A 26373-nucleotide genomic window follows, 5' to 3' on the forward strand; every position below is an offset into this window, starting at 1 on the left:
ATACACCAACATCTTTGTTTGTATGCGCACACTCCTTTTCTTTTAATAGGCAAGAGGAAATGTACAAAAAAGGGTCTAAACATTGGAATGTTGACAGCATAAATGCTGAGGTTCTACTTTGGTTTGAAGCAAAGCTGCCATCTAGTGTTTAAACATGGTCCCTGCAAGCCTTTGCCAGTATTACTGTAATGTATAATTTGCCTGCACAATAGGCTACAACAAAAGGGTGACAACATACAAAAGAGATGGTGAAGAAAGTGCATCAAACAACTTTGTTTCACTGAGAAGCTTCGGAGAGAATGTTGGGATGTCTGAGTCAGGCGGTGTTTAAGAGTACATTGTCAACTGCAACCACTGAGGAGAAAGCAGACAACACTGAACGTTACACAAAGCCTTAATGAATACTGGTTAATAAGTTACATTCAGACAGTATGTGGATCTGGCACGCCTGTGGCCCTGATCAGAGCTACTGTTGGCTGCTGTGTGATAAAGTGTTAATGTCTTTGGCTTTACCTCCTGAATGTCGACCTTAATGGTGCCGTTGTTGTCCTTGTCGAGTGTCTTAAATGCACCTAAAACACACACGAGACAAGATAAATCAGTTTGAGTCATTCAGCACCACACAGTGAAGTGCTATGACAGATAAAGGTAGGAAAAGTGACTGATAAAGATGTAGCATGGAAAATGAGAGGAATGAGAGAGGAGGAGGAAAGTGGTGGGGGCACGTGAAGGTCTCGCACACTCACAGCACATGGCATTAAGCCGGACTAGGCAGCCGATGTAGTTGTCAAAGTCCATGTTGCCGTTCTCATCGCAGTATCTGCGGATGATCATCTGGAAGATCTCGTCATTCAGGGGGAAGCCTGCAGAGAGACAGAACAGAGAGAACACTGCATTTTGGAACCACAAAGTGCTCTAGAATGTCATATAGTGGAATGAAATGAATGTTCTGTAATTCTAGATTCCACTGCATAAAACCACTGAGAGGCATCACTGAATACACAGGGGCCGAGTGGCGGTGGGGGTTGAGAATCTCATGAGGCTTTGAGAATGTTTCCCCTTCCTGTTTGGTCTGTGTTTCTATTGCATGCTTAGAAAAAAACAATCTCTTCAAGGCTCTTTGGCATAATCTGAAAGGAGAACGTTTTCACTGTTCTACTTTACAATCCTTGAATGTTTTGTTGAAAACGTTAGAAGCCAAACTACTAAAACTAATAAACCACAGCATTCAATGACAAAAAAAAGGTTGAACATGATTATGGACAAACAAGTGGTCAGTCATTCACATCCCCATCATTCTGTCTCCAAGGGTGACAGAAAAACTACAGTGGGTTGTCATGGTAACTTAACGCACCTGCAGCTTTGAAGGCACCTGGCAGTTCATCCGCTCCTATGATTCCTGAGCGATCTTTGTCATACTGCTTGTAAATGGTCTGCAACAAGGGACAACAGTCTATGTTTAACTCCATCAATGCAAAGACTCTTGCGTTGCAATCATGTGATTTGTGTTTCAACACTGTGATATAGGTTTGAACATTTTGAAAGGTTAGATTTCAGAGTTTAGAGGTCGCCTTACCTGCCATTTCTTGATGTTATTCCAAAGGTATTTGAATTCGTGAAAGCCCAGTTTACCAGTACTGTCACTCTGTGAGAGCTGGGTTAAGGGAACCATCTTCAAAAGCAATCACTGAAATCAAACAATTACATACCACACTTTTTGCATGACATGCTACCTATATTGTATGCAGGCTCCATAACCCAAAAACATGACATCAGAAATCAATAAAAGAACTCTGTACACCAACATTATTAACATTTTCCAATCAGTTATTTTCTTAATATCCATATCATGCACAGGTTCTTGTTCAAATACAGCCTAGCCTACATGATTTTCAAAATAGGCCTATTGTCAGGATCTGGTCCGGACCGTTGGGTTTGTGCCACCCTGGTGGCCATTTTGTTTATTGTCCTGTGTTTGTTTTTTCCTGTTCCCCATGTGCTTTGTGTTACCTGCCTGTCACCTGCCCATGTGTGCTAAAGCATTGGAATAACGTTAGTAATTTAACATACAGGACTCTAATTTGATAGTTTGCACAAAGTGAAAAGCCCTATGTCTAACCACAGCTAACTAATCCAAATCAATTTGCAAACAGCATGGGCAAGATATTGAAGGGCAAACAATGATAAGTCAGTGTGATGCTCCCAAATGCCACACGATAGCTATAGTTCATGCACCCGAATTTCACTTGTTGACAGAGTTTGCCTGCCATTTAAATTAGGGCCCAGTCTTATGCAAAACTGTGATGGTATGGACAATGCACTGGCCCTGTGGTGGAGCTAAGATATCATATGATCCAATACAGCCATGAAGGCCATAAAAGTAAGAGTTCAGTCTATCCATCCAAGTTCTATTCAAAACTTTTATCTGAGGATAACTACATTGTAGAATGTGAGAACAGCACACTATTGAGATTTGTGTCAGATGAGCATGGACTTTAACTGGAGCTTAATTCAGATTGTTTTTAGTTTTGTTTTTAAAATGACAAACTGTGTAGGAAGGATACATCCATGACCGCCACCATGCTCCTACAGGACTCGATGGTGAAGCCGTCTGTTTTCATGTCAGCATCTGCATGTAACACAAAATGAAACATTTACAACACATTCACATTTACGGTCATATTCACACAACGTATCTGAATAACTGAAAGGTGTGGAACAATGCAGGCACATAGTCAGTTAAATAATGGCCACTGAAAGCAAACAGCCAAACATGAAAAATATGTTTCACTTTAGAATAAGAGACACGAGAAAGACCTTTTTTCTTGAATGAACACATAGACACGTCTGTTAGACAGGTGATGGCAGAAACAATCACATATTAAAAAAAGAGTAACTGCAGCATGTGGCAAACATGACTAGAGAGTCAGAGCACTCACGTTTTGTTAGAATTTTGTTGAGGATGCTCATGAGCTCGTTGGGGCTGACCTCCATGTCCTGCGGAAGAATTGAGGACAAAAAAAAATGGATGTGTCACCAAAGGGAAGAATTACTCACACACACAGAGAATCAGTCACTAAACACCAGCCATAGATTCAAAACAGACTTCATGGAAAAGGTGCTGCAACATGTAAAAATGAAGAAAATGTACCAAAGTGTTTTGTTGTTTTATTTGTATCTATGCTCATGACTGTCTTACCCTGAACATCTAATACCTGTAGTGCCATAAACTGAATACTGAAACTTCACTAATAGGTGTAAGTCTGTGGGGGGCAGTGGATGGGTTAGATTAAATATGGTGAGAGTTGAACATGCAGTTGCCATGATTCTGCTACCTGTATAGATTCTTTTAGCACCTATGCCATAGATTACCAAGGCTATTAGGTTGTTATTACGTTATTAGCCAACGCTAAAGCGAGACAAAGCCCCAACCTGTCTTTCTGGACTTTTCTGTGGACATTTCTTGTTCTCTAACGTGACTTGGCCTTCTGTTCGACATCTATTGTCCCCCTTAGTAGCTCCAGTTTGACTGAAACTTGACACCTGAGTTACCAAAAGCACACACCCCTCGGCCACACACACCCTACTGCTCGAATCCTTAATGCTGCCAAAACATACCCCACAGCAGCTGACTGATGGAAATGCACACAAACAGGAGGAATCAACAAAACAACTCAGTGCTCCAAAGCACTTTAAGCCAACAAAGCTTAGTCACTGTTGGAAACAGGCTCTTTCCTCACCAGCACAACACCAGCCAGGACAAGCTCATATAATACCAGCAGTCAGAGCCAACACTAAGACCACAGCCCAGCTATCGAAACAAAAACAGCAAAAAAAAAATAAAAAAAATAATTATTTTTATGCTGTTGTTGTTCCAATAGCTGGGCTGTGGTCTTAATGTTGGCTCTGACTGCTGGTATTATATGAACTTGTCCATACGCACTTAGGTGATGTGTGTGTTATCTAAGCTAGCCTCTATCTCCAGTCCAGTGAGCGTCTGGCTGGAGAGAGAGCAGCGAAACGCCCAGCCTCCTGCAGACCAAACACTGCTTTTAAAAAGTCTATAAAGACCCTGCCGGCTTCCCCTTAGAGCAAACTGTGGCCATTGATTGTCCATCCTCTTTCCTGGACACCGGCTGTTACAGCTATTGATAAAACATATATTTAGCAGCCCATGCTTTGTGTCTGTGTAGGTTGTCTTGACAGAATGAGAGTTCTATTCTATTCTATTCTATATTCTGTTACACTCTAAATCAATGTGCAACAAGCCATTCAACCACCATCAGATCTGTTAGTCATTAGCTTCAGCTACGGTCTTTGGCACGGCTTCCCAACCCATAACCACATCCGCGCCCAGTGATGACTCTCTCTCTCTCTCACACACATACTCACACACACACACACACACACACACACACACACGCACACACACACACACACACACACACACACACAGAAACCACCCCCAGATCTCTTTTTTCACAACAGTGTTCATAGGGCCTTAGCGACGCCCAGCACAACAATGGCAGGAATGTAGAATAAAGAAATGGGACGAGTCACTGCTCCCATGTCCCATTCACCAGACATCTGAAGAGGACGATCAAAAACACCTGTCGATCACTACAATAACTTAGAGTAAACTCCACAGGAGCACACAAACTGTATAGTCATTACAGTATACTACACAGTGGAGGCTAGGAGCTCGGGGCATAACATAGCACTGTATTGTAACTCCATAGTGATAGCATAGTACTGTAACTGGACAGGTTGCATGTCATGTTTTGGGGTGGTGCAGACATAATGTGTAGACAGCAGGGTGGTGCAGGAATTTCATGAATCTGTCACAGACAGGAGACGGGCGAACTCAACCAACCAGCTCACACACACAATGTCAAACAATGCTGGAAGGACCACACCCAAACAACGAATTCCCAGCTCAGAAATTGGAATAGCTGGCACAGCTATCTGCACTGTCAGGAACCTCAATCTGGGATTTAATATCTCCCTCTGAAGCCGCGGCATCCAAAGTAGAAACCAAAACACTCGTATCTGGTTCCGTTTTGTAATGGTGATGTGTAACAGAGCGGTTATGCTGATGTCGTAAATGCAGCAAGGTGCATTGAGCCTGAATGAAACCTCATATCGTTTCCCCAAATCTCTTCCCATACTTCTAAATGTCTAAATGCCTAAATGTCTGTAAGTTGTAAACGGCGCCTTGCAGAGTTGAGAGTGTGCATCACTGCAGAGATGCTGGACATGGTCAGCAGAGTACTCACATCTCCAGCCAGCTGATGGAACACCTTGCGGAACTTTGCCTCCTCATCATTCTCGTGAGACTTAGCGTAGGCCAGCGGTCTACGAGCAGGGGGCTGAAACACACAGAGAGCACACTGTAAACACCAGTCTCACACACACACACACACACACACACACACTACACACGCACACACCGGTCTACGAGCAGGGGACTGAAACATACAGAGAGCACACTGTGAAACACCAGTCTCACACACACACACACACACACACACACACACACACACACTACACACGGGTAGTTGACGTGACATGGCTTTTTCACCGTCACAGAAGATAAAAAATCATTTATATCACATTTTTATCATTTAAAATACTGTAAATGATTAAACATTTTCTTTTTTTACATGCATTTTTTGTTTTAATACCAGAGTTATTTTTTTATTTTTTTTACTTTGAGCCAAACCTCAAAATCGTCCTATGGTGTGACGGTAGACAACATCATTTCATAAATATCAACTTTTATAAATAAAGAAAATAATGTTTAAAAATGTTAATGAACACTCCTGGCATAATTGTGCAAGTGTCTATTTTACTAAGTGCCAATCATTTTTCCTATACATACATTTTTAAAATTGTAGGAATTTCATAAAGTTTGTCACAGAAAAAAATGTCCTTTGGCGTTATGCAATAACTTGATATTAAGTTCGGCAATATTATGGACAACTACATTTAGTTGAAAGACCCCATTCAAGGTCATGTGACTGAAGACTCCTATAAAGCCCATGAGCAGTGCACATTGTAAGTATTTCTCTCAGAATTGTTCAAATATTTAACTATGTTTTCAGACCACTGAAGTTGTTAAGTTTTTTTGTCCTTTGGTGTGACACCCCTAAATAAAAAATGTTTAATCTAAATTTGTATTTTTAACTGCAGGACTATGTAATATTATGCAAATGCATGATGCCAATTGCTAATGACAGTTCAGCTAGTATTAGCATAGTTATTAACTACCACAAAAGCTTAAATGTCCTTTGGTGTGACAGGAAATGTCATTTGGTGTGACACTTTGACCTGTCACACCATAGGACAAAGATGTCACACGATAGGACAATACCTCCTTAAGAAGCTATTAAAACAAATGAATAAAGTTTGTTAACATACTTTTCATTCTTTTTTGACCAGTTTTGATGATTTTAAATTCAATAATGACTTAAATTAAAATGTTTATTGCTGTTTTTTGGAGACTACATAAAATGTTCTGAAGTGTTACTAAAACAACTATAACATAAAGTACATAAATATAAAACTCTTTTTTTAGAACAGAAAGAACTGAGAGAGAGATGAGTGCAAAAGAGAGTTCATAATTGAGTATACATTACATTCATTTCTCTGTTGATCCATTCATCTATATTCTATCATTATTTCTAACAAATATCATGAACAGAAGGCTCTCTGGGAATTGGATACATTCAACATTAAAGGTTGTATCAGCGATGTCAGGCCCAAAAAAGGCCCAAACATAAATGATCACATTCATCTAATCTTTCCTAACAATCCGCTAGCTGTCTGCCCCATAAGCAGGCCGTCAAAAAAATCGTGTCTCTGTAGGCAGCCTAGGCTCCGAGATCTGTACACAAAAACAATTGCTACCAACAAGGGTTGGCAACCCACTCAAATGCAAAATAGAGTGTTTCAACCAATAACCAACAAGATGCGCACTTGAGGGGGAGGGAGTAGCGAGCTAGCTCTCTGTTTTGTTTGAACATCAACAGAAGTGACGTATCCCCGCTACCGCTGATACAACCTTTAAAGCACTAGGAAGGAAGAAACAAACCGAATTGAGGAAGATTTGGAAGGAATCAAAAAAAGAAGCAGGGCAAAGGAAAAGGCATTACTTGACATTCTTAACCACACCACAGTCTCCTGACAGTGTACTGGAGGAGCCAGTGGAACCTCCTGCAAGACCTTTGACCCAACCTCCCTCTGAACTTCCAGTGTTGCCACTAACGAATAGAATTTCATTGTAGATGACTGTGTAAAGTATGATTAAAAACTGCTCTTAGAATATATTTTAGATGGAATGGAGTACATGAATGTTATGCAATGTTTTTAAAATGGAAATTCCCTGTTGAGGATTATGGGCCCTATTTTGGCGTTTAGAAACAGATGGTCAGAGGCGCAAAGTTTCTAGACATTATAGCCAGTCTACAATCACTAATTTAATGGCGTGATTTTGTGATCAAATGATGGGCGCTGGGCACAAAAGGGTTGTTCTTATGTTTCTCAATCTGTAATGGGTGTGTTTTGGGTGTAACATCCATTAAACCAATGAGAATGATATGTATCATTCCCTTTAACAGCAAGCAGCGCAACTTCAAACAGCGCATCGGTATTTTGATAGTCAGGGGTGCATTTGAAGGTACACTGTAGCTGCTTGCACGCGAGACCATATGGAACAGGGATCCCACTAAACCTTGCTTTACTAAAACCTTATTTGTGACTAGCAGAGTATAGCCTATATGCATCTACTCGCCTATTATTTGAACTATAGGCAAAGTAAAACTTCACCATAGTCTCGTAGTCAATGACAAAACAGTTCAACACAGTTAAGTACTTTCACTATGGACTGACAAGGGGTTACCATCGAAAACATAGCCTGAAAAAAGCAACACTTAACCCAATAATGTTTGAATGACTGAATAGAAAATCCTAAGGATATTTATTCTGCAGGAGTTGCTGCTTGCTGATCTTGTGACAGTATGTCTTCAGCTGTGCTTTATATCAGTTTTTCGCTATAGACCAGGTTTTTCTTGGTCAGTGGCGTAATGATTATTAGATGGTGTAAGATAGCGATTTTTGGATCATGCGCCAGACCTTATGTCGTTAATTGCCACACCCCTGGGTGCAAGGTTTAATAAAAGTGGAGCGCATGGCAAAAAATTCCTCTCTTTATTGAGTGTAAGATAAGAATAAGCCTTGCATCGCGCGTTGCGCCACCTTAGAATCTGTAGTAGTAGCGCAGGGTGCACCATAGGGCCCTTTATCTTCACTGTTACTGTTTAACTATTTAATTTTGCTGTTTGACAATGTCACAGTATTGTTTTGAAATTACATTTTATTGAATTTTTCAAAGATATTATGCATCAATGTTTCCTTATTGATGGATCTATAAGAATCAAAGTTACTTTTGGTGTGCTACGTGTTTTGCACAGTTTATACTTTTGAAAAATAAAAAAACAAATGTTCTCCTTTATCAATGTTACAATAAACACTTCATATATTCTGACTCTCTTTATGCAATGACTATCTTTGTCCTTTGGTGTGACGTTTTGTCCTATGGTGTGACAAACATAAAACAACAGAAAAATAATCTTAATTTCAAAATATCTTTTAGAAAAAGTCAGGTTTGGCATTAGGGGAGTTACAATAATATCTCCTCTTAGATAGCTACAATTTCAAACAGTTTTGTAGGGTTGGCGAATAAGTTTTATTGACATTCATAGGAAAAAGTTAATCAAGTTCATCTATTCATGGTGAAAATGATTCTAATTAGTATTTTGATGTAAAATAAATATCACTTTAAGAAATTAATGTTTTAATAATGTGAACAATTCTGTCTGAGGTATTTTTTTATGTTATTTAATATAATTTCTTCGTACTTTTTTAAATGTCACACCATAGGACACATTTACAATGCAGTTGACTGAAAACGTGAAAATAATATGTTAAGTCATTGACAAAATGAGTGACCAGTACTATTTTCTGAAACTGCAGTTGTCATACTCCATAAATATATGTATTTTTTCTAAAAAAGTGATGTTTTCCAAAAAAAGTACTTTTTCTTGGCCATTTGTCAACTACCCACACATCAACAGTGGGCAAACTGTCCTATCTCTCACCACAGGCATCTCACCACAGGCAACAGATATGCATAGTTTACAAACAGCTAATTCTAACCATGAAAGCAGCAGTGTCTGAAAGACATAATGAAAAAGCCTTGAGACGACAAGATATCAAATTAAAAGCCTTGAGACGACAAGATATCAAATTAAGCTACTCACTGGGTCTGAGGGTACAAACTGGCCGGGGTCGACGTTGCTAAAACATTTTAAAAATGGACAAACATAACATTAGTGATTAAATGTGTGATAACCACATCAATTCAACTCCCTACCACCACCAACAGCTAACCTGTGTTTCAGATTAGCCATACATTTAAATAGCCAAACACAATTTATGACCTGAATTTCAAGTTAGCCATAAATTCAAAATTCATGAAAATTCAGGAAGACAGTCCTAGTTGCTTTGTTTCAAAGTTCAGTATGTCACTGTTTTACCTCACAACATCCAGAATCCCACCAATGAGTCTTTTAGCCAAAAACATCCTGTGTTTTTGTATGCACTGTATGCCACCCAAGTGCCTTCAAATGTATGTCTGAGAAGGAAAAACATAAACAGTGACTGTATTTGTTTACAGACAGAAATAAAAGTGACACATTAAATTTGCATCAGACAAACAGCCAAACACACATTCGCTACACACACACACACACACACACACACACACACACCCACATCACCACCACCATTTTATTTTAGTGTATAAGATTTGATTAATTTTGAACGTTGTATTATGAAATAGCTAATTGGTCTAGACACAGACACTCACATCCCAAGCCTACTGTCGTGGATCGACCAATCGCAAAGTTGTTTTGGCTGTAACTTTAGGGATAGGCTATTGCATAACAGCATGAAGACTTCCACAAAATCAGTTTTAGTTTATGAATTAGTTTATCGACATAACTTATAGGGTTGAAATAACGAATCGGAAGCTAGGCTATATTGGCTAACTCATCAAAGTTATCAAAACACATCTGTTTGACATAGCCTACGTCGCAGCTCTGGCTTTTCTTCTCGAAACAAATAGCCAAAAAGTCATTAAAGTTGAAGAACGGCAGACTTTCTGGTCAAATAACAAACATAATTTGGCAAAGACAAGTGTAAAAAGAAGCACTTACGGGCACTTCGCCGGTGTAGACGTTCAGAAGTGAGAAAGAATGTTACTGTAGGCAACCTCGAATGGGCACCAGACCAGTTTCAGCGCAATTGTCCAACCCTTTTTACTGAGAGGAGGATCCACACCACACCCTCGCTAGTCGCAGAGAAACCAGTTTGATCAGTTTGATCACTGGGTCCTATCATCTGTCGAATTTTCCAGCTCTTAAACACACGCAGACCCACTAGTTGGTTGTCATGCAGGGTCCGTGTAACGCTTTGCAGTGCATTGTTCCGCTTGCTCCACCTTCTGACACAAAGCGAAAATTGAGTTGTTATTTCAATTTTTCATTTCTCTGGTGTACTCGGCAAGTGGGAAATTGGATTAATTGTTGTGTTTAGATTTTTTTGGCAGACTTTTTACAATGAAAAATTGCTTTATTAAAAACACATAAACCTCAGTCATTATTGTAATTTTTCATTTTAATGTCGTGATTGGACTGGACCATCGTCGATGTGGGGGTGCGGGGAGGGGATGGTGTACGTCGTGTACGCAAGCTGAGGGTGCGTATTACGTAAGGTGGCGATTTGATTTCAAACTACCAACAGAACTGGTACTTTGCTATCAGTCTCTTAGATGGATGGACATGGATGGGGAGCAACAATTCAGCCTTCATCAAGGCGTTAAACGCCTAACAATGTCAGCTCGAGACATCTCACAGGACCGACTCGTTGCGATATTTCAGGTAATTTAAAAGGTTGCAATCCCGAGTCAGTAGGTTTCTTGTGTCAACGTTAAGGTGTCGATGGCATGCTAATTCGCTAAGTACACGTGCATTTAGCAAGCACACAAATGGTGTTTAGGCTAACTGTGCACAAGTGTAGGCCTAACTGTGTGTGTGTGTGTGTGTGTGTGTGTGTGTGTGTCGGGGGAGGATGGGTCGTGAACTCCATCAGGTTTAAGTGTTCAGTAGTATTCACTGCACGTAAGTGTTCGGTCACCACTACTGGCGTCAATTCTAAAATGTAAGAAAACTTAAATGCTTAGACATTTCATTATCATTGAACAGTCTTCACACTGGAGTTAAAGCAGCAAGGCCTGCAAAAAAGACCTTACAATCTCATCTGACTTAATGGGCCTTGACATCCACCAATTGTAAGCATCCGTTATTTGTCAGTTAGGGGTAGAGTGCTTCCACCACTTGTTGTCAATGTAACAAGTACTTCATGATCATTTTAAATGTAGTGGAGTGGTCTTGAAATGCAGTGAACTGAAAGTCATAAGTTTCCAAAAGTTTTAATACTCCAGTAAAGTACAGATTGTTGATGACCTACAGTCCCGTAGTTGTGTGACGTATAGATAATTAGCCTATTCTGCAGGATAGGTGTGTTTGGATTTAGCATTCTGAAAATTATGACTTTGTCATACATGTCATTTGTAAGTGTAGTCTCATCAACCCCTTTCCTTCCCCCCTCCCTGATAAGGTGGTGCCAGACACTTTGTACCTAGAGGATGACATCACAGGGGAGACCTTTTTCCCGGACCAGAGAGGGCACTTTGGAACAGTTCGCATGAGAGATAGGGGCTCATTTGCTGTGTTGGGGACATTTAAAGAACATGTTTTGGCAAGTTCCTCATCTACTACACCATCTTCTAGTTCGACGCCCACACAGCCCTGTCGCCCATGGATGAGCAGTGTCACGCACCCAACCAAACCTCAAAACCCAACTCCAAGAGCCAAGTCTGTCCGAAGACCAATATATGTCTCAGAAGTGGACGATTTTGGGAAAGTGTCAGAATGCAGTGAGTATTTGATTTCCCTGGACTGTTTAAACCACTGAGGTCTAGAAGATGCCTAAGTAACCACTTGGCTAGGACTGAAAGACTAAGGAGGAGTTTCTATCCTCAGGCCATCCAAACCTTGAACATACACCATACTGACTTTGCACATGTTAACCCCTCAGCACACACACCCTAATACATTACACTTCAATACATACTCACACGCACAAGCATACACCATTTTTATAGCACCATGTCATACTCTACCCAGTATGTCGATGCATGTCATATTATCTATCTATCTATATTTTGAGATATACGTATCTCAAAATCTGGCTTTTGAGATATACACCAAGCCCTAATGTTTATTTCTGAAGACTACATTGATGTTGACTTGGCTCTATGGTTCTGTGTTGCGTCAAGCATGATCAGTTGATCAGATTTGTCCCACGTTTGTATAGCTATTGAAATCTTGCATGGTTGATATGTAATCAATTTTTCAGCTACCATCCATGTAACAATCTCTGAGGGAGAAGGTGTGCAGGTGGTGGGGCAGACTGTACAAGCGTTCCTCAATTCTGACGACAGTTACACCATGTGTGATAACAAAGGCGTCGCCTTGCCAGACACACCTGAGACAAGAGGTAGGTCAGAGTTGACAATATACTGGTAAGTTTGGATACTCAGTCAGAATGGTGGTTAGAACATCAGGAACAAGGTTTTTTTTTTGCATTGATGGATCAATGGACACACACACACACACAGCAAAGCAAAGCAAAGCAAAGCAAAGCAAAGTCTAGCCAGCGTCACTTCCAGAAGGCAGAGGCCTAGCAAACCAGCTATACAAGGCCTATCCATGCTTCTTTCTATGCCCATCTTCCTATGTCTGTCTGCCCACACCATTCTTCCAAGTATCCATTTCTAATAAAGGATATTATGCCCTATATAATAAGGATATAATGGATATAAGGATATAATGCCCTATACAGAAAAGTGGGCGCACCATGTGGTACCAGCCGTGAATAAATATGCAATAGTAAGTTGTATGGTAGAGGGGACTGTAAGGCAAAAGATCTTCTTCCTAATAGGATCAGAGGGTGCCAAACAGCATCTGTATGTTAATCATAAGACTGGGAGAGTTCCTCAGACACACCAAATGGAGGAAACCAATGCACATTGATAGACACCTCTTGACACCTAATTAAGGCACAGAGACACAAGTCAGCAAATCACTCGTGGAAACTCGAGTCTGATACTAACAGCGTTCTAAGAACACAACAATTATAGGGAAGTGTATTAACATCAAAAAATGTTATTTACAAGTATATTATTCAGATTCCTTCAATGTCAATGCAAAGTTAATTATATTTCACACGTGACACTATTTAGTAAAATGCATTGTTTCTTTAGGAGAAGTGACAAAACTTTGATTGTATTGTTATTAATTTCGGTCTTCCATATTAGGCCTTGAGTTTTGGAAAATGGCTACCAGGAAATTCTATGCTATTCGAACAGAAGACCTGGCCAAAACCAAGTCTGGAAGGCTTGACACTACCATCAAACGGAAGAGGTAACCTGCAATGCTAAGCCCTTTGCGTATTACTGTGTGAATGAGGGTAGACTAATCCCTGTACTGGCACTATAGAGTTGTTGTTTTTTTTAATTCTGTTCAGTCACCATAAACACCACATTATAGATCATTACAGGCATTTAATACATTTGATTTTATGCAATGCTTTTAATTCTTTCAGGGTCGATCCAGGAGACAATGAAGTGCTGGAGAGCCTGCAAGGTGTAGAACTGGAAATAAAGAAGTCCTCTGCCCGAGTGTTTGAAGAAGTTGATGGAAAATTTGAGGAGCTATCCATTTCTCTTGGTAGCATCAATGCTAGTTTATTGCAGGTCATGGAACAATGTGAAATATTAGGTGAAGTTAAGGAAACGGTGTGTGAGCTGTCTCAATCTAGTGTTATTAACACTTGCCTCCGACAGGCAGTAGCATGTAAAATCTGCACAAACACACCCACTACTTTGCTTGCCATCACAGCATGCTGTGGGCAGGTGGCAGGCTGTGCCCCATGCGTGCAGACATATCTACATGAAAATGACACTTGTATCCTGTGTCAGATGCCCATGTTTGCCAGTAAACTGGTATTTGTGAGATTTTTGGGTGATGTTTTGGCACTACTGAAGTGAACTCCTCACAGTTGTTAATGTGCACAAATCGGTGTACCTTGTTAGTGATGGCTAAATCTTGTTCAGCAGAGATGTCATGTAATTTATTTGAGTAATGGTATGTTTGTGTTACTATTGACCTTTGGTATGGTTTGTTTGTGCTACTACAGACCTTTTTTTTGTTCAACCATGTGTCTGAGAGCTTCTCTCTTAGTCATAATGTACAGGTATCCCATGTTCTTTTCCCCCTGTATGGACAGTACCTGTATGTACCTTTTTGTAATGGCTACTAAAGTTTCTCAGAAGTAAGATGTGTCTGTGGTAAATATTGTCACATATCTTGTAAATTTAGTATATTGCATTACATTACACTTAGCTGATGCTTTTTAACCCAAAGCGACTTAGTTATTACTTAGTTATTAGGGTATGGTGACAACCTGGAGCATTGTAGGTTAGGTGCCTTGCTCAAGGGCACTTCGGCCATTACCTAGTGCTTAGGGTGGGATTAGTAGAAACGCAATAGAAATATCCAATTCAAAGTTGACTGTCATGAAGTAAAAGTGAAGTCTGCCATGTTTACATCCTACAGTACTGCTTTCTACAGGTAAATGTCACGTGTTGAAAAAGTTAAGTATTTTATATCCGCACCTATAGGGTGCAGCACAGCTTACATTATCTTCGTTTACTACAGTAATGCAGTAATTGCTGTGGCAGCTCAAGTATGGCCAGAGACTGTTAAGAGCTTTGGTATGGCTGACTGGAGTGCTCTGGATGAGCATGAAGCTCTAATCCGTAAATTAGTGGAACAGCGTGGGTTTTCGTGCAAACAAATCAGGGAGGTTCTGCTGAATGAGTATGGCCTGGAGAAGGGTTCCAGTATCTCCTCTATTTCTAAGTTTTGTGCACGGAGGAATATCCATAAATACGATTATGCGTGGCTCGGACAGCATGGTGTGGATTCGCTCGTGCAACCAGCAGTAACGGTTTGTGGGCCTGTTTGTGGAAGAAAAATGATGACTGGGATGCTGAGAGCGTCTGGATACAGGTTGGGTGAAAGAGTCGTAAGGCGTGCTCTAGCGCAGTTGACCCCTACATACACTCAAATGCGAAGAGAGGGGACTGCACGCCAAACTAACCCCCATGTGTACTACGCAGAGTATGCAGGACACAAACTTCACGCAGACCAGAATGAGAAGCTTGTGGATTTTGGGGTGACTGAGGTCGTTGCTTCGGATGGATTCAGCGGTAAAATAATGGGGTTTTCGGTCATGCCAATCAAAAACAACCTCACAATATACGACGAGGTCTACAGGGAAATCTGCCTTAACCACGGCCTTTTTGACCAACTCAGAGTTGATCATGGTAGAGAATTTTATTTATGTCTTTACCAACAAGATAATCTCCGGGACCACCGAACAAACGTCAACAGGCCACCCTTTATTCAAAGCCAATCTAAACAAAATCACGCTGCTGAGAGAAAGTGGGTCGAAATCAATTCAAGAATCAACTACCCGCTAAAATCAACGCTGTGCACTCTGGTAAACAATGGGTTCTTGGATATCGATGACCCTTATGTCAAACACTGTGTCTCCACTATCGCTTCCAAATGCTGCGCGGTTGGATTGCATAATTTTACAGCAGCCTGGAACGCGCACACAATTCCACACAAGGGTATACCCGATGCCCTGTTCGCTGCCAACCTTAACACCGCTCGGATCCCAGCTGAATTACTTCCCCCTGCGGCCGAAGTAGCAGCAGACTATATTAAGAACGGCGGAAGTCTGACTTATCCTGCGCCCTTCGGACGGGACCCTCTTGCTGGCCATCCTGCCCTTAGGATGCAGAGAGAGAATGTTGCTGGCTAGATGTACCTACGAAGACACCTTTTACTCTTGCCTTACAGGTCAAGTCGATATGTTATGCGAGGTCTTACAGGCATACATGAACATTACGAATAGACTTGAACTTTAGTCTCTAGACGTGCATTTTTGTGATCTCCCATTGATTGTGTTAGTGGTCCGTTTGACCTGTTTTTCAATGTGTTTGGTTTTGGATTATGTACTACTGTGGACATGTTATTTGGACATCAGGAACATGAAGCACATTCATGACACGTTTGACATTAAACACTGAAACGTTTATTTCACACTGATAGAATACTGCCATCATTGCTGATAATCAAGAAGCTGTACATTTGTAGTGCCTTGAAATAGAAAAAGAATAAAATAAAATAAAAAATGGAAAAAGCATACACAGAGGGCTGTTCCTGGGCATATATTTACAATGTGTCTCCAATATGATATCAGCTACCTCTGACATTCACATTTTTATTTACAAATGTATTAAAAGAAAGAGCTAACAAATAAAGGACATCAGTATGGGCTGTCAAAGTGGACACATTGTAACAAGCTCACATGTCAGAATGACATGTTTTCACAAGAGGCACTAGCATAACAGTCATAGATAAGGAACCAATCAAATAGAACTGTCTAACCACAATCAAAGGGTGGATGATTTCTGGAACATACTTCTCACAACTACATACTACGGAGGGATTGTTTAGATTGTTTCATTACTGAAATTGGTCAAGGACCTCACTAAAGCCTTTGAGAAAGATCAGCTTGGTTGCAAACACAGGGGCCTTGCAGAAGAGGCAGCTGTCATTTTCCTTTAGATATGTTTGCGTGCAGGGGCCACAGCCGGCAACCTGACCACAGCATGCTGTAACAACCACTTCTGTGGCAGGGATGCTTGTGCACATTTTACATGCTAGTGTTTGTCTCAGGCAGGCAGATATATTTCGAGCAAGGACCATCTCTGACATTTTGGCCTTAAGCTCATTTAAAACTGAACACTGCTGTGCTACTTGTGCTGCGTTTGTATGTACCTGGGTGACAGATACAGATAGCTCATTAGTCTTCTCCTGAAGATGTTCAGACAATTTGGCAGCTGAGTTTTTCATTTCTAGTTCAACTTCCAGAAGGCCATTCAACACTTCGTTGTCTTCTTGGTCGATCCTGAAAGTTATGGCACAATCATTGTGTTAAAAGCAATAAAAGTACAAATTCATTCCATCACTATGTGGAAATGGGATGATTAAGGGATGTTAACGTGTCTGCCAGTGGTGTGTGTGTGTGTGTGTGTGTGTGTGTTGGCTTTAGTGTGAGTTTGAGCAAAACAAATTCTAAGTTGCAAAAACTGAATATTGATCATCAACTGGCATCAATCAACTGTCCTGTAATGTGAAATTCTTAAAGTAATCAAAATGAAAAGGGGCACAATTAATACAAAGTAATACATAACAGTAGCCCAACAGCTGAACCTAACCTCACAAGGCACACAAATTAATCCAAACAAACAACAAACAAACCCCAGTACCCTCATAGGTTAGCTTTATCTGACGGAACACAATTCAGATCTGCACTTTCTTTATCAATCTGCCAGTAAAGACTTGCAAAACAAGGAGAAGACTTGAGTAATACCAGAAATGTCACATCAGAACTAAATGGCAAGTAAATAAAATACCTATTCTTTTTGGTGTTTTTCCCCAATCTTGTGGCCTTTGCTTTGGCTAGGTCCTGGGTCTTTATGGCATAGAGTTTCCTGCTGGCTGTTTTCCAAAACTCTAGGTCTAAAATATAAAACATACATGATAAAGTTGTTATTTAACAAAAACACACATAAAATAGGTTATAGTGAATCTGCATAGGGCATACACCAAATATAGCTATAGACAAATGATCCCCAGACCCTCATGTGGCAGCCAATGTGTTAGACAGCTAACATTAAACATCTATCTAGCTGGCATATTAAGGCCATACTCTTTTGGCTGCACGTGAGGCCAGTTTCATTCATTTTCTATTCCCCATTCAAGTGCTGTCCACAGGGTAAGGCACAGAGTTGGTGTGGCAGCCCTCATCAAGACTTATTTCTACTCCATAGAGATTCTCCAATTTTCCGATATTATGGTTGATGCCATGACTAATACCATCTGTCATGACTAATACCATCTGTAATCTAGCCTGGTATACCAGCCCTTCGTACTTCACTTTGTTTTCTACTGAGGGTTTGGACCTGGTATCATTGAAATGGCCTAACTGTACGTTCAGACCGCAAGCAACACAGGCAACAAGGGCGACGGAAGTAATTCACTTTGTATGGACAAGGGCAACACGGGGAACAAAAGCAACAAGTGTGGTGGGCGACGAAACTTGGGCGTCTTGAGCGATAAAAAAAAGTTAAACTTCAGTTAACTTTATGGAAATGAGCTTTGGTGGACCATCACATCACCAAGAAAAACTGACACATAAAATGCCCAATTCCCATCAGCCTGTAAATGCTTATGAAAGTGGCTTTTTGATAAAAGGCACTGTTTGAAGTATGCTGTATACAGTACAGTATACAGTATATTATTTCCATTAAAATGATTATTCAGCAATATCAATGCTTTGTTTTTATTTCATAGTCGTGTGTTAGACAATACATATCTGAAACTGTTGAATAGTGGTGTACATTTAAACTGACATACCTCTGGTTTCTGCTGTGTCAGCAATGGCAAGGCCTTTGCTGTCGCAGATTGTGAAATCATCAGCGGAATTAAGGTACTCCTTCACCGTCTCCCCCACCACCTGAACACCATGGCCCTCACAGATGGTGACATGGACGGTAGCTGCATAAAATAATAAAAGAGAGAGTTCACACTAGATGTGTAAGTGGCTCTTCAGTTTCCTTGTCAGTATCAGGTGGTTAGAGTGGGTGGCATGGCACCAAGCAACCTACACCACATCACTAGTCCTACATATGCAGTGTATATGCCCAATTTAAATTTCTTTATGACCCACTCCCCTCAAAAGCATGTCATTCACCTACATTTGCATACCCCTGCACAAGCTGAACCAACGTTCATCACGTTATACAGAACTATCTATATTTTTGTGACAGATATGCTTATCCTCAATTATCTCTGAACATTAACCAGATTGACTACTGTAAATTACATATGAATTTTCAAATACATACTGTATGGTGAAATCTTCCCTGTATCTTCCATGTCGGTAACATAGATCTGCTTTCGTACAGTGTTCACCCTGTGCCGGGGGTTTTGGAAGGTGTTTGATGGGTGTACGAAAGGATTGTGACTGCCCCTCCTTGAGCGAGGAACGGGAGGGATCGGTGTAGATGGCAAAGTAACACCTGCCAATTCTGTTTCTTTTCTTGTTCCTAATACAGAAAATGACCCCTTGTTCCTCATTAGCATGGTATCAAATTGCCCATTGTGATCGGGGAAAAAAGTTTCCCTTGTTATATCGTCTTGGAGGTAGACGGTATCTGGCTCCACCTAGAGAGACATAAGAAATATGTTGGATTAGTTTACGTGCTAATAGAGTATTGAACTAACCACATCGATATCCGCTGCCAACCCCAGGACCACAACTGTTATGCTTAAAATCGACTTTTAAGCAATATAACAGTTGTGGTCTTGTGGTTGGTAGCGGACTCGCAACATTCTGAAGTGTAAAACAGACTTGTAACAGACATTACTCCTTCAACGCCCTAATAACTGGCCAGTAGGTCCTACAGAGAGGAAAGTCTCTGGCTTCATATGCTATCCTTGAACAAGCATGTTGCACTAGCTAGCCTACCATAGGGTAGACCAGAGCTACATATCGTTCTTTGTGTTATACTGGCCCTGGAGCAATTTAAACATGTAGATCGCCTTTAATTAAACGGTCAGTTAAATACATTTTAAATACATATTAGGGTTTAGTTAGCACCCTGGCTAGCCCTTGTAGATGCTATCACTAGCTGCCAGCACTTCCATTCACACATTAAAAAAACATCATGTCGCTAGATTTATTCAAAGGCTTACTTTAAAGATCGCCTCCAGACGGTCCCTTGATATGTCTCGGGCTGTAAGTGTGACACGCTGGGCCCCTTGGTGTACATTGAATTGAATAAAGTGCTGATAGTCCATGACTGACTGACCCGTACCACACTTGCGATCTTGGTCCACCCGCGCAGTTGCACACCTCATGACCAGAGAGAGATCTGCTCTAGCCATCCGCCCCACCCCATCCAAGCCTCCATCCAAGCCTCCCCTTCATTGGTAATGGACCAGTCCAGGTACGAATTTAAAATTCAAAACATATAATTTACCTATTTCTTATAAAGGCATTTTCCACAGCAAAAAGCATGACTACAAATCTACAAACATTTAAAAAAAATCTAACTCTTCACTTGCCGAGTACACCAGAAAAATGAAAAATTGAAATGACAACTCAATTTTCGATTTGTGTCAGAAGGTGGGGCAAGCGGAACAATGCACTGCAAAGCGTTACACGGACCATGCAGAACCAGAACCTACAGTTAAAACGACAGAGCAAATGACAAAAGCAAAACTAATATGAGCTGTTAAATGTTGGGTAAGGCCAAAAATGAGCGCAATGAGCAACATCATTCCATCGTCATATTTAGAAATGCCGTCTTGCGGAACAGACAGTGTCATCATCTAGCCTAGATTGATCATTTGGAGGTTTCAGAGTTACGGCGAGTAAATTAAAGTTTAATTTATAAATGTGTCAAGTTCAAAGTTAAGTTTATTGTCGTGTACTCATAAATAAGGATTTATCAGTAATGACATTTCTGATGCTCAAGAACCAGCTCAACTTCAATGAATAAATGAAAGGCCTAATTTAAAACGGTAGGCCTAATTAATTAAACAATATACTCTACTGAAGTTTCACAACACATAGTGCTGCACATAGGCCTTATAGCCTACTAAAACTGTAAACAGACAAACTCAGAGATTTAAGGACATTTGACTAAAGCCGTGGCCTACAAAGACGCATGTGTGTCGCCACCCACTGAAATGACGTCATTTATTATGTAGAACCGCGGAAGAGATTGCTCGTAGAGTTGTCACGTCGATTGACTTGTAAATGGAAATGGCGTCTTTTCCGACCACGTCATTAACGTCCGGCTCCTTAAGAATATTATTTTATGTCTTTATTTTAGAGTTATTATTAATTCAGCCATTAAACGCGGTGTCAGAGCCGGGGAAATGGATCTTGAAGGTGGACAGTGTAAGTTCGCATGCGCGTCTGGTTACATGGGGTACCGTTCTGTAATTAGGCGTAACATTGGCTATCTGCATTCCTGTGTATGTGTTATAACTGATCGCTGTCCACTGTGATAAATACATATTGGGGCGTTATAATCAACTTTCAGTCAGGTCGGTGTGTCATGAAGAGATAGGCCTTGTTGAACTCTGTGTTTTTTTTTTATTTCCTGATGTCCTATATTGCTTAAAATAAAGGGTTAGCTAACGTTAGCGGTGCTATCTTGACGAAATAGCTGTCGCAGTTGAAAAGCTATCAACATCACATTGCTAACGGTCAGTTATCAGTTAGGGTAGCGGGTAGTAGTTGACACTAAAACGAACAGGGACTGATTATCACTGCCACCAAGCAATTGCTTTTGAACTTTAAAGTTCAGGCTTCGTTAACATTAAGTTCTAACTCGACATCATTATCCCGCTGTTCCAGTTCAACGGCACATGCCTGGCTTACAGGTTTAGCTGCCTACCCTTTCCCTGGTGTTTACCTCTTCCTGTTAAATATGCACGGCTGTTGATTTGTCAATTCAGTTCATTGTCAAATCTTAACACTCCACTTTGTTGTTCAGTAGTAGTGGTGACAAATATGTTTCCCCAACATATTCTGCTCACACTAGAATTGCTTCTTGAGCAAGATGACTAAAACATCTATTGTATTAACATCTATAGTGACCAAAGTACCTTTGCACTAGGAAGCACCTAGTGCATAATAGGTGAGTGAGAGTGTGGTCAGGTTGCAGTGCATCTTGAAACCCTTTGGAAGAGCTGAAACTGACCCTGGCACAGAGCAAAGTTTTCCTTTGGTGGCAGGTGTAGAATGCTTTTAGGATTCACACACTCCCAACAGGTGCATTAAATTACCGTTTGTCTCCTTTGCATGTAGGACATGATCACGAATAAGGAAAACTATTTCCTTTTCTCGAAGACGATGTTCAACAACACAATCATTGAACTGAAATGTAAGTAATCACTAAGATGTGTTTTTTTTGTCATTACATCACAAGCCAGAGGCATCTGTTGTAAAGTTCACCTTCTTAGTGATACTTACGTTACTCCTCTGTTTGAGCAGTGTGTTTGTAAAACCAGGGTATGGAGTTTCAAACTGAGAGGAAAGTTATAAGTCCCACTTTCTTTTACAGACAATACTCACCTAAATAAAGAATGGCTGGCTCCAAAGGCAAACAAATGAGATGTAGTCATAGTTTGTTAAACCATAGTTTGTTAACTGACTGTGAAAGCTATGGGTGGGTTGGGTGGTTACAGTATGTGGAAGGGTTTAGACTGGTGTGTTCCATCATAAATGGAAATTTGTTACATTTCCTGTTTGATGTTTGTATTTCCAGGGTCCTCTCACTGTCCAGATGTCAATGTCTCTTTCTCTGTATCCTGGGTCCTGCGTAGCTCACGCTGTTATGATGAAATTTTCACTAGTGATGTAAGTGACTCATCAGCCTTGCATGAACGAACCCACAACATATTAGCACAAATGTGATAAGATCCTAGTTAGCAGTCTCAACTCTTAGGCTTGGGGTTAAGCATTCCTCTATTGAGCAATGGCTATTGTTATTGTGGAGATACATAGATGCAAATAGACAAACAGGTCTACGTTGAAATCTTGTGTGAAATGCGGCATAACCGAGTACATTTGCAATTAGAGTTTATTTTCTAAAATGATTAGACTAGTATTGTTAGGGTTTTGAAATTGTATTTTTTTTTATTCTTCAAACTGGTACAAGGTACAACCTTACTACAATGAGCGTACTTACAGATGAGACCGGTAACTGATCGATCAGTATGGCTGTCTTTGTTGTTTTCCTCCCTGAAGCTCACTAAATACTTCAGCTCTGTCAGCGTCGAGCAGGAGGGGGGTACAGGCTCGTACATCCGTCATGAATACAATCCTATCCTGTGTCCATCCCAGTCCAGCGCCATGGCGGTACGTGGGTCTGTGAGTGCCTATGTTTGTGTGTGAGTGCTTAGGGTTGTGTGTTAGGGCCTATGTTTGTGTGTGAGTGCTTAGGGTTGTGTGTGAGTGCCTATGTTTGTGTGTGAGTGCTTAGGGTTGTGTGTGAGTGCCTATGTTTGTGTGTGAGTGCCTATGTTTGTGTGTGAGTGCTTATGTTTGTGTGTGAGTGCCTATGTTTGTGTGTGAGTGCTTAGGGTTGTGTGTGAGTGCCGATGTTTGTGTGTGAGTGCTTAGGGTTGTGTGTGAGTGCCTATGTTTGTGTGTGAGTGCCTATGTTTGTGTGTGAGTGCCTATGTTTGTGTGTGAGAGCTTAGGGTTGTGTGTGAGTGCCTATGTTTGTGTGTGAGTGCCTAGGGTTGTGTGTGAGTGCCTAGGGTTGTGTGCGTGCATGTGTTTGTTCCAGAAAGCATGTTTGTGTGTGTGTGCTCAAGACATGTATATGATTTGTTAATGAATATGTTTTGCTCATACGCATCGTAATGGAACATAACATATAATGTCAGTTCTTTTTGGGGAAAGTGACTGTTGTTTATACACTATTTGTAATGTCATTATAAATGATTTAACAATACTTACATACATGTTACTTCTGTGTTCTCTAGTTTGCGGTGGAGAATTTTGATGTTCCAATAAGGCTTAAGGAAGGAAAGCCACAGGTATGCAAGACCCTCTCATGACATCTTAGCTTGGCTCATTATAGCATAGTCAGTTGTTTTCCCACATTACAGTCAGTCGTTTATAACCACAGGATAGTCAGTCGTCATAGTCAGTCGTTTATAACCACAGTATATCTTAGATGGAGGGAGTGTTAGATTGATTGTTAATTATTTTGGGTAAATAGAATGATCCTGCTGTTTGTGGTTATCAGAATACTTCAATGGGTGGGGGCCATTTGCTTTCTCATCAGAGCTGTCATTCTTGCAGAGATAAATCACCTAGTGCCTAATGCATTGCATGTTTGCTCTCATATAAAATGTCAAACGAGCCAACATTGTTATGTTCAAAGGTCATTTTTTAGAGCACGAGGTTGATGTGTTTTTCTCTCTTTATTTCTTTACAGGCTATAGTGGCCAATGTGAGACACAGGAGAGAAGCAGAAAATAAAAAGGTGGGAGTGATGGACCTGCAGTAGAGGCAATGTTATTATCCAGGGGCTGGTTTCTCATGCAAGGCTCGTGTCTAGAAAGCTGCTACACCAATGTCACTATAGGCAATGTTATTATCCAGGGGCTGGTTTATCATGCAAGGCTTGTGTCTAGAAAGCTGCTACACCAATGTCACTATAGGCAAAGTTTGAGTTTTACCTTTTTTCCGAAAATGTGATTGGCTTTTAACAACTCAGGACTCCCAGTTACAGATCCATCAAACTCAATGAATGTTATTGACTCATATTGATCTAAGTGGTTTGATTCCCTCTCATAAGGTCTCTGGCCAGTGGCCACACTACATATTCAGTTTACATACAGTTTACATTACATAGTTTTGACTGGGAGGAAACCAAAGTCAAAGTCTGAGTGTTGCTATTGGCTTGGTCTCAAAGTCCCATAAGCAAAAGGAAAGTATTGTAGCTGGTGGGAAGCCTTAATGCTTCTCTCTGGGCAACAGTGGCCCCTGCTGGTTGGTCTGGGTATTGGTTAGAAGAAATGTAGGGTGCAGACTGAGTACCGGTAGAATTGAGTCCTCCTTGGATCGCAGGCAAGTTTTGCATTGTGAGATACCTATCTATTCACAGTGAATTGGGAAATCTTCATGGTGTAGCTTTATGGTGTGATGTAACACTTCCTTTAGCTGTATGAGTCACGCTGTGGTCCAGAGGTTTGATGTGAGCTGTGTCGTCCACAGGCTGAGGGGAGCCTGAAGGAGCCAGAGAAAAAGGCTGAAACAGGTGCAGAGAACAAAGACACGGCAAAGGTGCCTAAACCACCTGAGAAGGCCGCACAACCTAAGAATGCCGTCATACCATCTGAGAAGGTCGCACCAGCAGAGAAGGTCGCACCAGCAGAGAAGGTCGCACCAGCAGAGAAGGTCGCACCTGCAGAGAAGGTCGCATCAGCAGAGAAGGTCGCACCAGCAGAGAAGGTCGCACCAGCAGAGAAGGTCGCACCTGCAGAGAAGGTCGCATCAGCAGAGAAGGTCGCACCAGCAGAGAAGGTTGCATCAGCAGACTCCAACAAGGTCAGTGTCCCTCACACACAGTTTCTCTCCTCTACCCCCTCATCTCTTTTTTCTGTCTTTCACTTCACATCTCTCTCTCTCTCTCTCTCTCTCTCACTCTCTCTGTCCTCCTCCTCCTCTGTCATGAAATGAATCCTACTTTGCACAATTTTTTTATCTTCTCTGTTACACTCTCTCTCTCTCTCTCTCCCTCCCTAGTACACACCATGTAAAAGTGCCTCACTTGTTCTCTCAGTGGCTCTAATTGGTTCTATCGGTCAGAATCTGATGATTCTATATGGCATCCCAAACCCCCTGCCTACTGACACACACACACACACACACACACACATACACACACATGATTTAGTGGGCAGAGCCACACCAGATCAGTGTTTCCCACAGAATTGAATTCTATTTGTAGTGGTAGGTTTGCAGAATTAACTTGAATGCAACAGTTTTTAACAAATCAGCGCAGCGTGGTTATGATGCTAACCAGATTTAAGCACAATTTAGTACAACCTGGAAAATCATTGTGTGGTGGTCAATGTTGATATTGTGGTGGGCCGCCACAAATAAGTCAATGTATGGGAAACACTGCAGTTCTCCTGCTGTTAGTCGTGCCTTTTCAATGTGAGCGACTGTCCATTTTTACCAGAAAAAGTTCAAGCAATTCACAGTTTACATTGAGATTGAGCTAGTGAGTTACTAGGTACTCATTCTAATGCCTATGGATGTTTAGGATGACATGATTTAATTAATGAGGAGTTAAAAAAAGCTTAACCATAAGTTTAGTAAGTTTAAGTTTAGGTGCACATGGGCCCCCTGGTGGTTGGGCTCAGAATTGTCCTGCAGTAGTAAGATCTGGCTCTGTGTGTGTCCTGATGTGTCCCAGCCCCACTACGCTGTGGCACGCACCTGGGAGGA

At 41.0% G+C, this 26373-nt stretch overlaps 3 protein-coding genes across 9 annotated transcripts in view; 2 read left to right on the forward strand and 1 right to left on the reverse strand.

The window, feature by feature from the left end:
• Nucleotides 1–13: 13 nt before the first annotated feature.
• On the reverse strand, nt 14–10433 carry capns1b (calpain, small subunit 1 b). Its single transcript, XM_042064483.1, has 11 exons — nt 10278–10433; nt 9597–9694; nt 9321–9357; nt 5277–5369; nt 2940–2997; nt 2565–2629; nt 1577–1645; nt 1355–1433; nt 747–863; nt 514–572; nt 14–354 (listed from the first exon to the last, which is right to left on the reverse strand). Exons 2-11 carry the CDS (start codon nt 9641–9643, stop codon nt 328–330), a joined length of 651 nt encoding a protein of 216 aa, XP_041920417.1. The 5' UTR covers nt 9644–9694; nt 10278–10433; the 3' UTR covers nt 14–327.
• A 384-nt stretch (nt 10434–10817) lies between these two features.
• Nucleotides 10818–14521, forward strand: LOC121684430. 2 transcript variants are annotated; one of them, XM_042064481.1, is made up of 5 exons: nt 10818–11000; nt 11740–12058; nt 12541–12681; nt 13502–13607; nt 13789–14521. In XM_042064481.1, exons 1-5 carry the CDS (start codon nt 10896–10898, stop codon nt 14231–14233), a joined length of 1116 nt encoding a protein of 371 aa, XP_041920415.1. In that variant the 5' UTR covers nt 10818–10895; the 3' UTR covers nt 14234–14521. The 2 variants fall into 2 exon arrangements, with proteins under 2 accessions (XP_041920415.1, XP_041920416.1); XM_042064482.1 differs by having other exon boundaries at nt 12626–12681.
• A 6569-nt stretch (nt 14522–21090) lies between these two features.
• The window catches only part of zgc:162698 (uncharacterized protein LOC560165 homolog), a 27705-nt gene continuing 22422 nt past the window's right edge, over nt 21091–26373 (forward strand). For 2 of the 6 annotated variants that reach the window (XM_042064471.1, XM_042064472.1), the window contains exons 1-8: nt 21091–21294; nt 22210–22285; nt 22670–22761; nt 23152–23274; nt 23895–23948; nt 24353–24400; nt 25135–25467; nt 26342–26373. The exon at nt 26342–26373 is cut by the window's right edge and continues 77 nt beyond it. In XM_042064471.1, the coding sequence (XP_041920405.1) occupies nt 21151–21294; nt 22210–22285; nt 22670–22761; nt 23152–23274; nt 23895–23948; nt 24353–24400; nt 25135–25467; nt 26342–26373 (902 nt within the window). In that variant the 5' untranslated portion in view covers nt 21091–21150. The remainder of the gene's footprint in view (nt 21295–22209; nt 22286–22669; nt 22762–23151; nt 23275–23894; nt 23949–24352; nt 24401–25134; nt 25468–26341) is intronic. The other 4 variants (XM_042064476.1, XM_042064474.1, XM_042064475.1 and 1 more) reach the window with 4 other exon arrangements.

This window comes from Alosa sapidissima, chromosome 15 (assembly GCF_018492685.1).
Source record: "Alosa sapidissima isolate fAloSap1 chromosome 15, fAloSap1.pri, whole genome shotgun sequence".
In the NCBI taxonomy this organism is placed as follows: domain Eukaryota; kingdom Metazoa; phylum Chordata; class Actinopteri; order Clupeiformes; family Clupeidae; genus Alosa; species Alosa sapidissima.

Excerpts from the sequence above, each read along its gene's own strand:
- LOC121684430 (XM_042064481.1), top strand. The coding sequence starts at position 10,896 with ATGGACATGGATGGGGAGCAACAATTCAGCCTTCATCAAGGCGTTAAA. Across the intron at positions 11,001-11,739 it reads GACTCGTTGCGATATTTCAG|GTGGTGCCAGACACTTTGTA; the intron begins GTAATTTAAAAG and ends CTCCCTGATAAG. Across the intron at positions 12,059-12,540 it reads TGGGAAAGTGTCAGAATGCA|CTACCATCCATGTAACAATC; the intron begins GTGAGTATTTGA and ends TCAATTTTTCAG.
- capns1b (XM_042064483.1), bottom strand. The coding sequence starts at position 9,643 with ATGTTTTTGGCTAAAAGACTCATTGGTGGGATTCTGGATGTTGTGAG. Across the intron at positions 9,358-9,596 it reads GGGATTCTGGATGTTGTGAG|CAACGTCGACCCCGGCCAGT; the intron begins GTAAAACAGTGA and ends AAAATGTTTTAG. Across the intron at positions 1,434-1,576 it reads ATAACATCAAGAAATGGCAG|ACCATTTACAAGCAGTATGA; the intron begins GTAAGGCGACCT and ends CCCTTGTTGCAG.